We start from the raw sequence: 12,973 nt of genomic DNA on the forward strand, positions 1-12,973 counted from the left end.
TGAACAGGGGTCAGTATGGGCACTCTGACTGGTTTGCAGCAAGCAGCAATGCAGGACCTGATTCAGCAGATGTTCGGGTATCTGCACAGGAGCCAGACCGGTTGTGCGCATGTGCAGAACGGGTCTGTGAGGCCGCACAGAAACTGGCAGCAGACTGTCAGTGATTGATAGTAGGGGGCGGTGATGCCCTCATTTCCTGAAACGGAGGCGTGTCACCGTCGTTGCGGGGGAGGGAAGAAGCCAGGATCTCCGTCAGCTGACGGAGATTTCCTGGCCTCTTCCCCTAACCTGCGGCTGCCGGCTGCGGGACTCCATGAGTCACCGCAGCTGGCTGATGGTACGCAGATTAACCGATGCTGCGTTGGAGAATGCAGCTCGGTTAAGTAATGCACAGGAGGCAAGATCCCTCCAGCTGCATTACCATATCTGCAAGGATCGCAATTGCAAAGCTGCCTACGTGCAGCTTTGCAATTACGATCCTTACAGTATCAGGCCCTGAGTGTTCTGACACCTTTCTATCTTAGCCTGCATTTACCTTTATCAGCAATTTGTGCTACTGTAGCTCTTCTGTGGGATCGGACCAGACAGGCTAGTCTGAGCCTTGGGTGTCCTTGACCCTGTTGACTTTTCACTGGCTGTCCTTCCTTGGAACACCTTTGGTAGGTACTAACCACTGCATACCAGAAACACTCCACAAGACCTACCATTTTGGAGATGTTCTCATGCAATCAATTTGTCATCGCAATTGTGCCCTTTTCAAACTGGATCAGATCCTTACGCTTGCCCATTTTTTTGCTTCCAACACATACAACCAGGGGCTGGCTGGCAACTTTCAGGCTGGGGGGCAAACCCAAGTGAGTGGCCCCAGGTTTTCTCTCAAAAAGAAAAAGTGACAGAAAGTGGAGCTGCCACTTAAGGCTTGGGAGGCCCTAGAGGGCAACATTTGGGACATGGGGATGAATTCCTTGTGTGCAAGCTTTGGGCACATTAATGAAAATGGTGCATGGCCACATACAGTAGCACGTCCCCATTTCATTTCACATTTGGGGCATGCACATCACTTCCCTATAGGCTGGGCTGCCCTCCCTACCTTTCCTCCAGCCTACAGGTGTGACAGCACCCAAAAAACAGGACTGTCGCACCACAGTCATGATGGTTGGGGGGTATGTACACATGCACTGTATATGTACTGTTTTACACATATGCAGGCACGCACATATACATTTACATATGTACTGTAGTACACATAGCCACACAAATACACATGCATATATAGTCACATACATTTACATACGTACTGTTGTACACGTAGCCACACATACAGGCACACACACATACATTTACATACGTACTGTAGTACACATAGCCACACAAATACACATGCATATATAGTCACATACATTTACATACGTACTGTTGTACACATAGCCACACATACAGGCACACACACATACATTTACATACGTACTGTAGTACACATAGCCACACAAATTCACATGCATATATAGTCACATACATTTCCATACGTACTGTTGTACACATAGCCACACATACATCAGGCTTGCCGACATATAGCTCCCTCCTTCCGAGAGGGAGCTGTCGGGCTTATACAGTGGGGGGCGTGATGATGTAAAAGGCAGCGGGGCCCGCCGCTGACACATCATTGGGTGAGGAGCATGGGGGCGTGACAGCCTGATCACGTCATCGTGGCTCCGCCCCCTCTTCACATTGCCAACATTAATGGCATTGTGCAGCAGGGTGCGGAGCCACGATGACACTATTCGGCGCAAATAAAGGATACATGAAAAGGGGCAGACTAGATGGGCCAAGTGGTTCTTATCTGCCGTCAAATTCTATGTTTCTATGAATCACGTCAACGCCCACCCCCCCCCCCCTTGGTCTATACTTTCAACCGCGGGGGGGGGACGGGACACGCCGCCGGGGCCGGGAGGGTAGGCAAGTATGAATACATACTGTCTCACACATATGCAGTAACACACTTATACACATACATACACAGTCACACATATACACATACATGCATACAGTCATTACATATTCACACATACATACAGACACACAAATACATACAGGCATCACATAGTCACATATACATACTGTCATCACAGTCTCACACATACATACTGTCACACACTTGTCACACGTATACATATGGACATTGGGCTTCTCCCTCCCACTTACATTAAACTCTGCCACTGTGACTTTACTGGCTGCAGCTCCTCCATGCTCTCTCTCATTATGCTGCTCCTGGCCCTGCTCCAGTGCCGTGTAGCCCCGCCCCCTACTAGGACTCCGCCTCCAGCATTCATTTCTTCAGTTTATCAGATGATCGCAGTGCTTTAACTGCGTATAAAGGCTGGGGCTCGGGCTTCTGAGAAAAGGAGGGTACGGGGGCACTTACAACCTGCCAGCCCCTTAATCTGGCTCCATTATGTGAGTACCACAAATGGAGTGGCCCAGCAGCATCCTCTGCCAATCTCCAGCCATTCATGCAGCGTTCGGCTGCAGGCAGATGGTGGCCCCCCAGGACTGACATAGTACCGGCCCGGGGGGGCAGATGGCACCTTGCCCCCCGGCCCAGCCCGCCCCTGAATATGTTAACAACTGACTGTTCCCTTGCTGCCTAATTTATCCCACCCCTTGACAAGTGCCATTGTAACGAGATAATCAGTGTTATTCATTTCACCTGTCAGTGGTTTTATGTTATAGCCACACATATATGGTGCTGGTTGGAATCTGTGACCTTAGTGCTGTGAGGTAGCATTTCTAATAACTGTGCTGCTCCTCCCAAGATCCTGGCTATAAGTTATTAGTCTTACAGCATTTGACTGAAGTCCCAACCTCACCGCTCTTTTAATACAATTATATAGTGTGCTGTTCTATGACAGTCCTTTACAGTGTCATTGTATAGCATGCTATCATTCTGTGGTACATTATAATCAGCCCTAGCAGCAGCTAAGTCTTCCAGCCTAAATTGTATTATTATATTGTACATTAGAATAACATTTTCATATTTAGGATAGTTTAGCCTTGTTTTGGCAAAAGATCATAATATTTGTAGTTTCACCATGTCAAAGTACCATATGTTGCCATCTTCGTTACCAGTAACAGTTTCAAAAACATATGGGTTGTGTATAAGGGATACAGATGATCCCAATGAATGTTCCCCCATCATGATAAGTAGAAGAAATTCCTCACATCATTGTTTTAGGGGCTTTTTAATAGTTTCCTTGAACCGAGGTGTATTTAGAAGAGTAAGTTTAGTAGAATAAAGTGTTTCGTTTCAGCCTGAGGTAACTAAGAACAATCTGCAGTCTATGAAATGGAAATCTCACTTTCACATTTACTAGGTTTCGTTTTACTCTCTATCACCTGCACAAGGAGACTTATTTCATATGTATTATTTTCTGAATTAAAAATAAATCATGGTTGTGTGTATTATCACTGTAACCAGCCTAAATATCAGTCTAGCAGTTGCTTAGTAGAGCAGAGGGTAGCCTCCCTCACTGCTCCCAGTGGCTGCTAGGGGCAGAAGGAGCTAGACCCAGCTCCCCTACTCCCCTGACGGAGAACTGAGCCAAATGGAGTTCTGTAGCCACCTGTCATAACCCAGAGCTAAGAGCCCTGTAAATCACAGGAGCAAAAGCAGTGGTGGGCACACAGCTCCACATATGTATATCCTCCCCTCCACAGACACACACAGCCTCCCAGTCATCTCCCCTCCATGCAGAGACAGGGCCCATAAACACCACCCTAATATCACACACACCCAGCAACAGGCTCCCTAAATATCACACGCCCAGGTTTTGCCTTTAATTCTATTGAAATGCCTCCTGTTAGATCACTGAAATCTTAGAGAGTAGGGACAGGGAGATAGGAGGAAGATGGGGAGGGGAACAGTATGGATAAGAGAGGAGGAGAAATAGAGAGAGACGGAGGGGAAAAGGAGGAAGACAGAGAAAAGACCAGTGACGCCGGGCACAGACGTTTGCTACCTTGTGAATGACTGGTTGGTCCATTGGCATTTTGTAATATTCAGGAATAAACAAAACTTCCTAACCAGTGAAATATTGTACAGTATGTTAGTGCAAGCTACTGTACTGATCTCTGTACTTTGATATTTTCACTTCCAAGTGACTCACTTAAGTTGGTCTACCTACCGAATGTCTGATATACCTATACAACCTGCTGCCATCAGCTGTTATATCTATATATAAGGTGTATCCGACCAGCCTCTTCTCCCAAACCCAGCTGATTCACATCTAATGCCATCATTACGGGGAGCAGGGACAGGAGAGGAGGCTGTAATTATGTGGGCAAAGCAGTCATGGCTGTGACATAAGGGAGGTAGAAGTTGGAGTGTTCGCATAAAGTAAAGTTGATGCAAGCAGGCATAAGGGACAGTGGGGATAAAAGGATTAGATATGGGGTAATGGATTGGGGCAACAGGCAGCTTACATATAACGAAACAAGAAATGTCAGCTATGAGGGAAGGGGATAACGTACACTTTAATGTCAGCTATGAGGGAAGGGGATAACTTACACTTTAATGTCAGCTATGAGGGAAGGGGAAAGAAGGAAAACAGAAACAAACAATGGACACCTCCATTATGGGAGAGGTAGCAGACCTCTGTTGCGCTGGAGAAGAGAGGCATTGTATGGAAATGGCTGGGGCATGGTCAGCGTATGTGCTATGTTCTTAGTGTGCAGAAATTGTCCCAATGCTTTAGTGCAGTTGTTAAAAGTGATTAGACTGGCGATGTGGCTATGGAAGCTGTACTTTTGCTTGGGAGTGGCAATGTATTCTGTGGTCATGAGATAAGTACTTTTCAGGTATTATTGTCACATCTAAAAAGGGGTGGTTTTCCTGTTTATTTTAGGCTCATCATTTGACTGAAAGGGAACAGATGAAGTGCAATATACTTTGGAATTCTGGCAGTATAATATACTGTCAGTGCAAAAAGGGAAATTGTGCCATAAAAGTTGGTTTATTCTGTTTTACAGAAATTTTCATATATCTCAGCCAAATGCCTAGAATACTGTAAAAAAACAAAAAATATACAGTAGTACTGAGTTCAGGTTTATGAGTAGTATATTCAATATATTATAAGGCCGAGACTCCTTCAGTCTGGACTAGCACCCCGTCCACCTGCTTCTCATGTTTTTAAATAGGGACCTAGCATTTGCTGACTGCACAGTCTGTATAGCGAAGCAACAGGTAAGACCTATATGCATTTATAATTATATAGCAAGTCAGTTGTGGGGTGAACTTTGGGGGTGTGGGGCCCCTTGAACTGCCGTGGCTGGACTTCTTTGGGGCATCACCACATAACACTTATTTTTAACACTTTTAAACTGTTTGTTTTTACTTGTTACATTTTCTCACACTTATTTTTCAATTAACACTAAGCAGCTACTTTCACTTACCTTACACTTCACTGCTATTTTTCATGTGTGTGGTGCCCCGGGTGGTTTGGCTGGGTTAGTTTGGGGGTGCCCCACGCCCATACATGAACCCCTAAAATGTTGGGGACTTTCCCAATGAGGTTACCTTGATGTTGGTGGGTAAGATCATAACTTTGGCCAAATTTATGCCAAAAACCTTGTACATGATGTATAGTTATTAAATGGTTGTATGGTGCATCTGCTCTCCCCTTTTCTCTATGTTGTAGTACTAAAGGTGCATACACACACAACGATTTTTTGAACGATTATCATTAACGCTATCGTTTATCGTTCAATTGTTGAAAAAATCGTTCACTTTCTGAGTGAAAACGATGAACGATTATCGCTCATGCGCTTTCAGGTTTGTAGTGCAGTCAGACTGGCCAACTCAACGATTTTCATTAAGGTACTATGCAAAAATCGTTTGTAGTTCCAAAAAATTGTTCATTACACTTTAAGAAAATCTGACAGATAATCGTTCAGAAAATCGTTAACAAAATCGTTATGTGTGTATGCAGCTTTAGTCTCAGCCAGGGGCGTATCTATAATGGGTGCAAGGTGTGCGGGGCACATGGGCCCCTGGGTCCAGGGGTGCCCGCACCGCACACCCTGCACCTTACGTTTATTTACCTCTCCGAAGTCCCACGTCAGTGCGGGGGTCCGGCGCTGAAAAAACTACTGGAAAATGGCTGCGGCGGCCATTTTCCCATCATTTGCGCATGCGCAATACAGGGAAAAGAGCCGCTACCGTGGCCATTTTCCCGGTGACCTGCGCATAGTCTATAGACTCTGGGCACACTCTAGTGCCCAGAGTCTATAACTCCGGCACTGGTCGCGCGCAGCTCAGTGCGCTGCTGGGCAGAGAGGAGGGGGCCCATGTCGGAGACTGCACACGGGCCCCCTCCTCTCTAGAAACGCCCCTGGTCTCAGCTAGGAAGCACATCCCATTAGAAATAGCTAGGGTGTGCAGTCCAGGCCCCCTCCCCCTAAAATTATGAGCGGTACTTGTTGGGCTACCTAATTGTGCTTGCCCCAGACACTAGCACTGTCAGGTATACTCTGATGGAGATTGCATGTAACTGCAGTGTGGTGTTTTGGCAAATTACAGTAGAAATGATGAGTCTAATAATCAAATTCAAAATAACAAAAATATCCACAATGTATATAAGGCTATGTACACACGGGCTTCTATATGCAGCACTTACTGATGCTTAGGCTTTTGACCTTGCTTTAGGGGAGCTTTACACACATTTTTTAAGTCACTAAAAACGAGTATAGCTTGGCTTTTTTGATGTGTGTTAAATTTCACTTAATTTAAATATCTATGCACTAGTCTAGCACAGTTACTCCATGTTTGCACCTGTGCCAGGAAATCAATATTTTTTGCAGTTACACTCCATCCTTCTTGTAACAGTTTTCATGTATCCAAACCAAAGCCATAGCAATCTGACATAGCTGTTCTTCTCCATCAAACAATGTTTTATATACACCTTATACACACAACCTGCAGGTAATTTTATACTATATTTTCAATAATTTTGTGGCTCAAACAAAGTTTGTGTACATACATGAAATTCATTTATGTTTCATATACACCTTATACACACAGCCTGAAGGTTATTTTATACTATATTTTTAATAATTTTGTGTCTTAAACAAAGTTTGTGTACATTGAACCATCAGAAAGCAAAGGTGTCACTATCTCAGTCATTCTAAAAATATTCTGTATTTCGTAATATTTGGATATGGGAGACTCAACCTGTGTCTTCTTGTGGTTCCTTATTTCAACCTATTACAGCATTACAGTTGGAATTTACACATTTATATAATCTCTGCTTCCTTATAGCGAATGGAATACAGTACGTTAGTTATTTGCATTCACGTGCACAGATAATTTACAAGTGTATCCACTTCCCAGTAGTAATACTCAGGAAAAGAAAGAAGGAAGAGATTGTTTTTCATTATTTTCATTGTAAATCTAAAAATAAATGCTGTTTTCTCAGGAATTGTGACCTGTGCTTCTCCCTGCTGCTATTTAATGTTTATTACCCTGCACCAGATGTTGTTGGGTTTCCAGTGCTCTTAAACACAATGCAGAGATCAAAATGAGCCCATGGTCTATTAGTATAATAAGATAAGCAAATTGTACATTTATCCAGGCAAACACAATGGACCCAACTCAATTAGAAGGTGGACCCTTATTAAACAAGTCACGTAGCAATACAGTTATGTACATACAAATAGACATTAGATGAAAGAGTATAAAGAGCCTGATTCAGAGTAGTATGCAAACACTATGATTTGTGTATTACTTTGATATTGGAAGATCCCCTCATGTGCAGAATCTGTACTGAGCATACGCTGGTCTTCCACTGCAAGATCTTTCGCAGTTCCCTAAAGCTGTTTGGGGGTGGGAAGTGGGCGGTTCCCGGCCTCCATTCTGGAAAATGGAAGTGTCAAGGCCAGGATCTGCAGACTTCCTGGCCTCTGCTAGGGCGCTGCGAGGAGCAATCTGAGTAACCTCAAGCTTACACAGATTGCTGATGGTCTCGCGGGAGGCCTGATACACCAGGCGCCTCCTGATGCATTAGTATGTTAGTTGTAAGACATTACACAGCCACATCCCTGCAACTGTGCAATACCGTAAACCTCTGAATCAAGTCTAATGTTACAGATAGACTTGCAGAAGATGGAGGTCAAAATGCATTTAGGTTCAGGTTGCAAGGATATGTAGAACAGTGGGGTAGCATGTCAGTAAGGTATATAACATATGTGAGGTAGATGTGTCAAGGGACCTAGGCAACCCATGTGGAAGACTGGATCTGGACCTTGCATAATACTAGTAGGAAAGAGTTTCTGTAAGCATAAAGGTAAGCAAGGGTGAGTGAGATTAAGGCAATAGGTGACTCAGGGACATTATATGGGTTTCCTCTGGGTGCTCCTGTATTCCATGTGATGGGGAATATACATTGTAAGTTCCACTGGGGCAGGGACTGATGTGAATGACTAATATACTCCCTGTGGAATATGTGTGCCCTCTATAAATAACTGTCCATATACATTTTACCTCCTGCGCTACAAGTCACGTTAAAAATAATGCGCGAGCGCCTTGCGACTCGGTAGCGCTGAACGTCTCTTCGTGTAACTTTTTAACCTTCAAATGCCTTTTATTTGCAAAGCGATGTAAATAGGACGTAGAAGCAGCTTCTGCTGATTAAACTGATAGGCGGCATGTCTATATTCTGTGTGTGACTGCGGCTGTATCTGCATGCAAAATGCTACGTTACAGTGCCAGCTGCTGTTACACTAACGTAGCATTTCGCATGCAGATACACCTGCAGTTGCACACAGAACATAGGCATGCTGCATATCATTTTAATCAGCAGTAGCTGCTTGTGCTATCTATTCACATCACTTTGCGAATAAGATGCATTTGAAGGTAGAAAGTCACATGAAAGACGCTTCTGAGTCACTGCATGGCACGACTAGAAGTGCTGTTTAATGCGCAAGGAAGTAAGATGTATATGGACACATCTGTACGTGATAGATTTTTAAAGGTTCATTTTACTAGGGTCAGAGTCCTTCTTCATCTATTACTCATCTGTGTGACCTCACTATTGAAGTGTGTGGAGATAGAACAAACTAGCTGATCAGATCATCTGAATGATCACAGTAGCAGAGTGTATCTGAGGAGAACATGCTAATCTTGTAGAAGACAGTGAACTGTCCACTTCTGTGATTATGTTGGTGAGGACAGCTCTGCACGTGACAGAGGCAGTGCCATGATGTATAAGGAGGGGAATAAAGACAAGCATGAGTACCGACAGTGAAGCTCTTGTCAAATTGATACTTGGAAAAAATAAAGTTTGTACGTCCAGTTTATATGTATTAGGACACAGATTCTCGAACTCGGTCCTCAGGACCCCAAACAGTGCATGTTTTCCAGGTCTCCTCACAGAATCACAAGTGAAATAATTAGCTCCACCTGTGGATCTTTTAAAATGTGTCAGTGAGCAATGAGTACACCTGTGCACCTGCTGGGTGACCTGTGTGGGGTCCTGAGGACCAAATTTGAGAACCACTGTACTAGGAGATCGTCAGACCTTATAAGAGGATATATGATTGATCTTGAACAAAAAAAATTATACGGTTCACATATAGAAAAGTTAAGTTTTCTCTTTATTTAAAAATAACAAGTAGTCTATATACTAATCTGTGCACTGGATTACTATTCAGGTAAGGGGCTGTTTTTATACTCTTTGGCCCTCATTCAGAGCCGGACGCTCTGAGCAGAGCGCTCACTCTGAATGAGGGCCGTCCTCCATAAAAATGGAGCGTCCTCCTGGACGCTCGTATAGCTGTGGGTCACCACCCACAGCACATACGAGCGTGCAGGTTGATGGTCGCGATGGTCTTGACCATCGCCAGTGCGACCAGAAGCCTGTGGTCGGGTTTTTCGACCACAAGCCCTGGAGTGATTTTGGCTCTATCAGAGTCAAAATCGCTCCCACTGACATCACTAGTGATGTCAGTGGGGCCGGCTTCTGACGGTAGGCGTTCCCTTGGGAACGCCTCCGTCTGGGAGGCACGCCCACCAAAGGGGGCGTGCTGTCAATCAACATCGACAGCACGCCCCCTTTGATCAGACACAACGAGCGAAGGAAAGTCCTTCGCTCGTCGCGTCTGGCGCATGCGCACGACGGAGCTCCCTCCGTCGTGCGCATGCGCAGTGCACACCATCGACCCACTTGCGAGCGGACAGCCGCTTGCGAGTGGGTCTGAATGAGGCCCTTTGTGCTATGGGTGTAAATTTTTGGCAATAATACAGTTCAGCTTTTTTCATATGGTTCTGCTGAAATGAGCAAAATACATACTTCCTGCAGGAATGTGCCTAGTGATTAGAAGTCATTACATTTACTTTGGTGCTATTTTCCCGTTTTCAACGATTTTCATTTTTTTTTGTTATGGTTTTATTTTGCACAGTTTGTATGCATTACCTCTGTTTTTATTTTGTGATGTGTAGATTAGTGTGTGCCATAACATGTAATTAGTAGCAGTGTTATGATGTGAAGAGTGATATTCTATTGCATTTTAAGTTAGTAAATTAAACAAAAAAAATTATATAATAGCTAGCAATTTGTACTTTTCATAGCTAAATGTCAACCTTTAACCAAGGCACGTTATTATAAAGCTTCAAAAGAACCTCTGTCTAGAGATAGCTTACATAATGCCTGGAGCAGTAGGAAGTGTAGAAGAAACCTTCAGCTATTTCCATGCTCCTTCCGCTTGGCAGAGAGGGGTAACAAATGCAGTGCAGCCTGTATGCAAATAATGGTGCCTTTCCTTTAGTCATCCCCATATTGCACTACTGTATACTCTGTGTCACGCATATAAGTGCTCAGCAGACAGGGAAGCTTTAAATGCATGTATAAGGTATTTTGGCAAATCAAACAAATGAGACAATTTTAATTATTAGTACAAATTTTCTGAACCTTAACATGGCAAATATTATTTTATAACTTCTTTGAGCTAATAACACGAATTTTGTTTCTAACTAACAAAAAAATGTGGTTTTGGTAATATATAATTATTATGAACACACAGTTTGTCTATATTTGGTAGGTGTAGTTAGTTAAGTTTTAAAATTATGTGGACTATTGTCTATTATTATAACTTTTTTTTTTCCCCTTTTACTAGATGATTCTTCTGTTCCTGACCAACCTCCAATGACCATTCACAGTCAGACTGAGACCACTGATGAGACTCAGCCAACAGGCTCCAGAACTAGAAAGAGTTCCTTACGGAAGGCAGACAGCGAAGTCACTAACTTGGCCCCCAGTCTGACTCCAGCACCCCAGCCAACTATCTCTTTAATATCTGATGATAATGCTGATGCTCTCAGCGTGGAATCGCTTACTCTGGTCCTTCCTGTTGATCCCCACAGTATTCACATGTTCAGTTGTATTTTGGAAGCTCCAACAGACTCTGAAAATGATATCCAGACAGGAAACGAAAGTGCTGAGCTCAGTGTCACTGCACAGGCTGATCTGGCAGGAGCTGAAGGGCAGTGACCATGGCAATTAATTCGCATCTGTTTTATGATGTAATGTGGAAAGCCATATAAAAAGCAACATTGAACATGATACTCCTATATCCAAACAAACCAGGACTTTCCAGGCTGGTGTGTTCTCTTGGGCTGAGAAATACCAAATGGATAATCCCAAGTACCATCCCACTATTATCACTTCCACGCTTTCTCCAAACATTCAATACGCACATTAATGTATAAGAGCTACTGGCCTGCTACTGTAAATGCTGTACACAATGGGTTTTTTAACAACTAATAGTGGGATAGACTGTTATAAAACCACTGCAGTGAAAATGAATATATATTCCCTGTTACTTTTTGATCATATTTTTGTTTTGGTAGTGATTGCCTCTCTTAAGTTTTTATTTCTAGGGGGTCTATTTACTAAGCAGTGTTAGGAGACAGAGTGAAAAGTGATAAGAAAGTGATAAGGTGCCAGCCAATCAGCTCCCAACTGTCACTTTTCAAACACAGCCTGTGAGATGGCAGTGGGAGCTGATTGGCTGACACCTTATCACTTTCTTATCACTTTTCACTCTGTCTCCTAACACTGCTTAGTAAATAGACCCCTAGATCAGATATGGAATTATTTTATCCAAACAATTGACATATTTTCTCAATGTCATTTGACTATATGAGGCAGCAAGAATACTTTGCACTATTTGGCTCTTTAGAGCATTTATCTACACTGCCTGTGCTGTTATTTTGTCTTTTTAGCAGAAGTAGTGATAGACTATTGTTTTTGCTATTCTGCCATTTAAGTGATGGCATTCTGCTACTGGATGAAGGGCACCAACTGGCTCTGGTATAGTGTGCCCTGCTGCATTACTCAACTCTTCACTTTTAAATTACAGCACAGTTTCAAGTAAGGAATTATGGGCACTGAGCTTTGTCTGTGTGTCTCATATTTCTGGATTCATGTATGTTCAAAATATTTCATTTGGAGATTACAGTCTGTTTCTTTGCTTACGAAAGGTACTGTACACGTCAGTAAATGTACATTAATTCAAAGAGTTGTTTCGATCCCAAATCACACTTACTAACTTAAAAGCATATTAATACCCACTCCTTGATTGACCTGGATGTTAAATAAAATGAGTTTTTACTGAGGCAAAAGTGATATTTCAACAAATAATCCTCCATACTTTTTTGTGATTTTTACAATGTAATTTGCACACGAGTTAACGTTAAACGCAATGGACTTAAAGTATATCTATATTGTTTTTTTATGTATATATTTAATAGATCTGTAGCTCCCAATCTTTCGTTTGAGATAAACAAGACAGCACTGGCCGTATCTCCAGCCTGCTCCACATTGGGACCATACTCTTGGGCTGCCCGGTTGATATGCCGGCCTTCCCTGGCCACTGAAATACAATATCTGGTGGGAACTTTTCAGTACAGCATTGGGTGTGATGG

At 43.2% G+C, this 12,973-nt stretch overlaps 1 protein-coding gene across 6 annotated transcripts in view; it reads left to right on the plus strand.

Annotated features, from left to right (window-relative positions):
* The window catches only part of CLEC16A (C-type lectin domain containing 16A), a 437,038-nt gene extending 425,080 nt beyond the window's left edge, over positions 1–11,958 (plus strand). For 4 of the 6 annotated variants that reach the window (XM_088466918.1, XM_088466917.1, XM_088466919.1 and 1 more), the window contains one exon: positions 11,164–11,958. In XM_088466918.1, the coding sequence (XP_088323044.1) occupies positions 11,164–11,537 (374 nt within the window). In that variant the 3' untranslated portion in view covers positions 11,538–11,958. The remainder of the gene's footprint in view (positions 1–11,163) is intronic. The other 2 variants (XM_088466921.1, XM_088466922.1) reach the window with 1 other exon arrangement.
* The last annotated feature ends 1,015 nt before the right edge of the window (positions 11,959–12,973 follow it).

This window comes from Taudactylus pleione, unplaced genomic scaffold (genome assembly GCF_031769625.1).
Source record: "Taudactylus pleione unplaced genomic scaffold, aTauple2 ptg000066l, whole genome shotgun sequence".
In the NCBI taxonomy this organism is placed as follows: domain Eukaryota; kingdom Metazoa; phylum Chordata; class Amphibia; order Anura; family Myobatrachidae; genus Taudactylus; species Taudactylus pleione.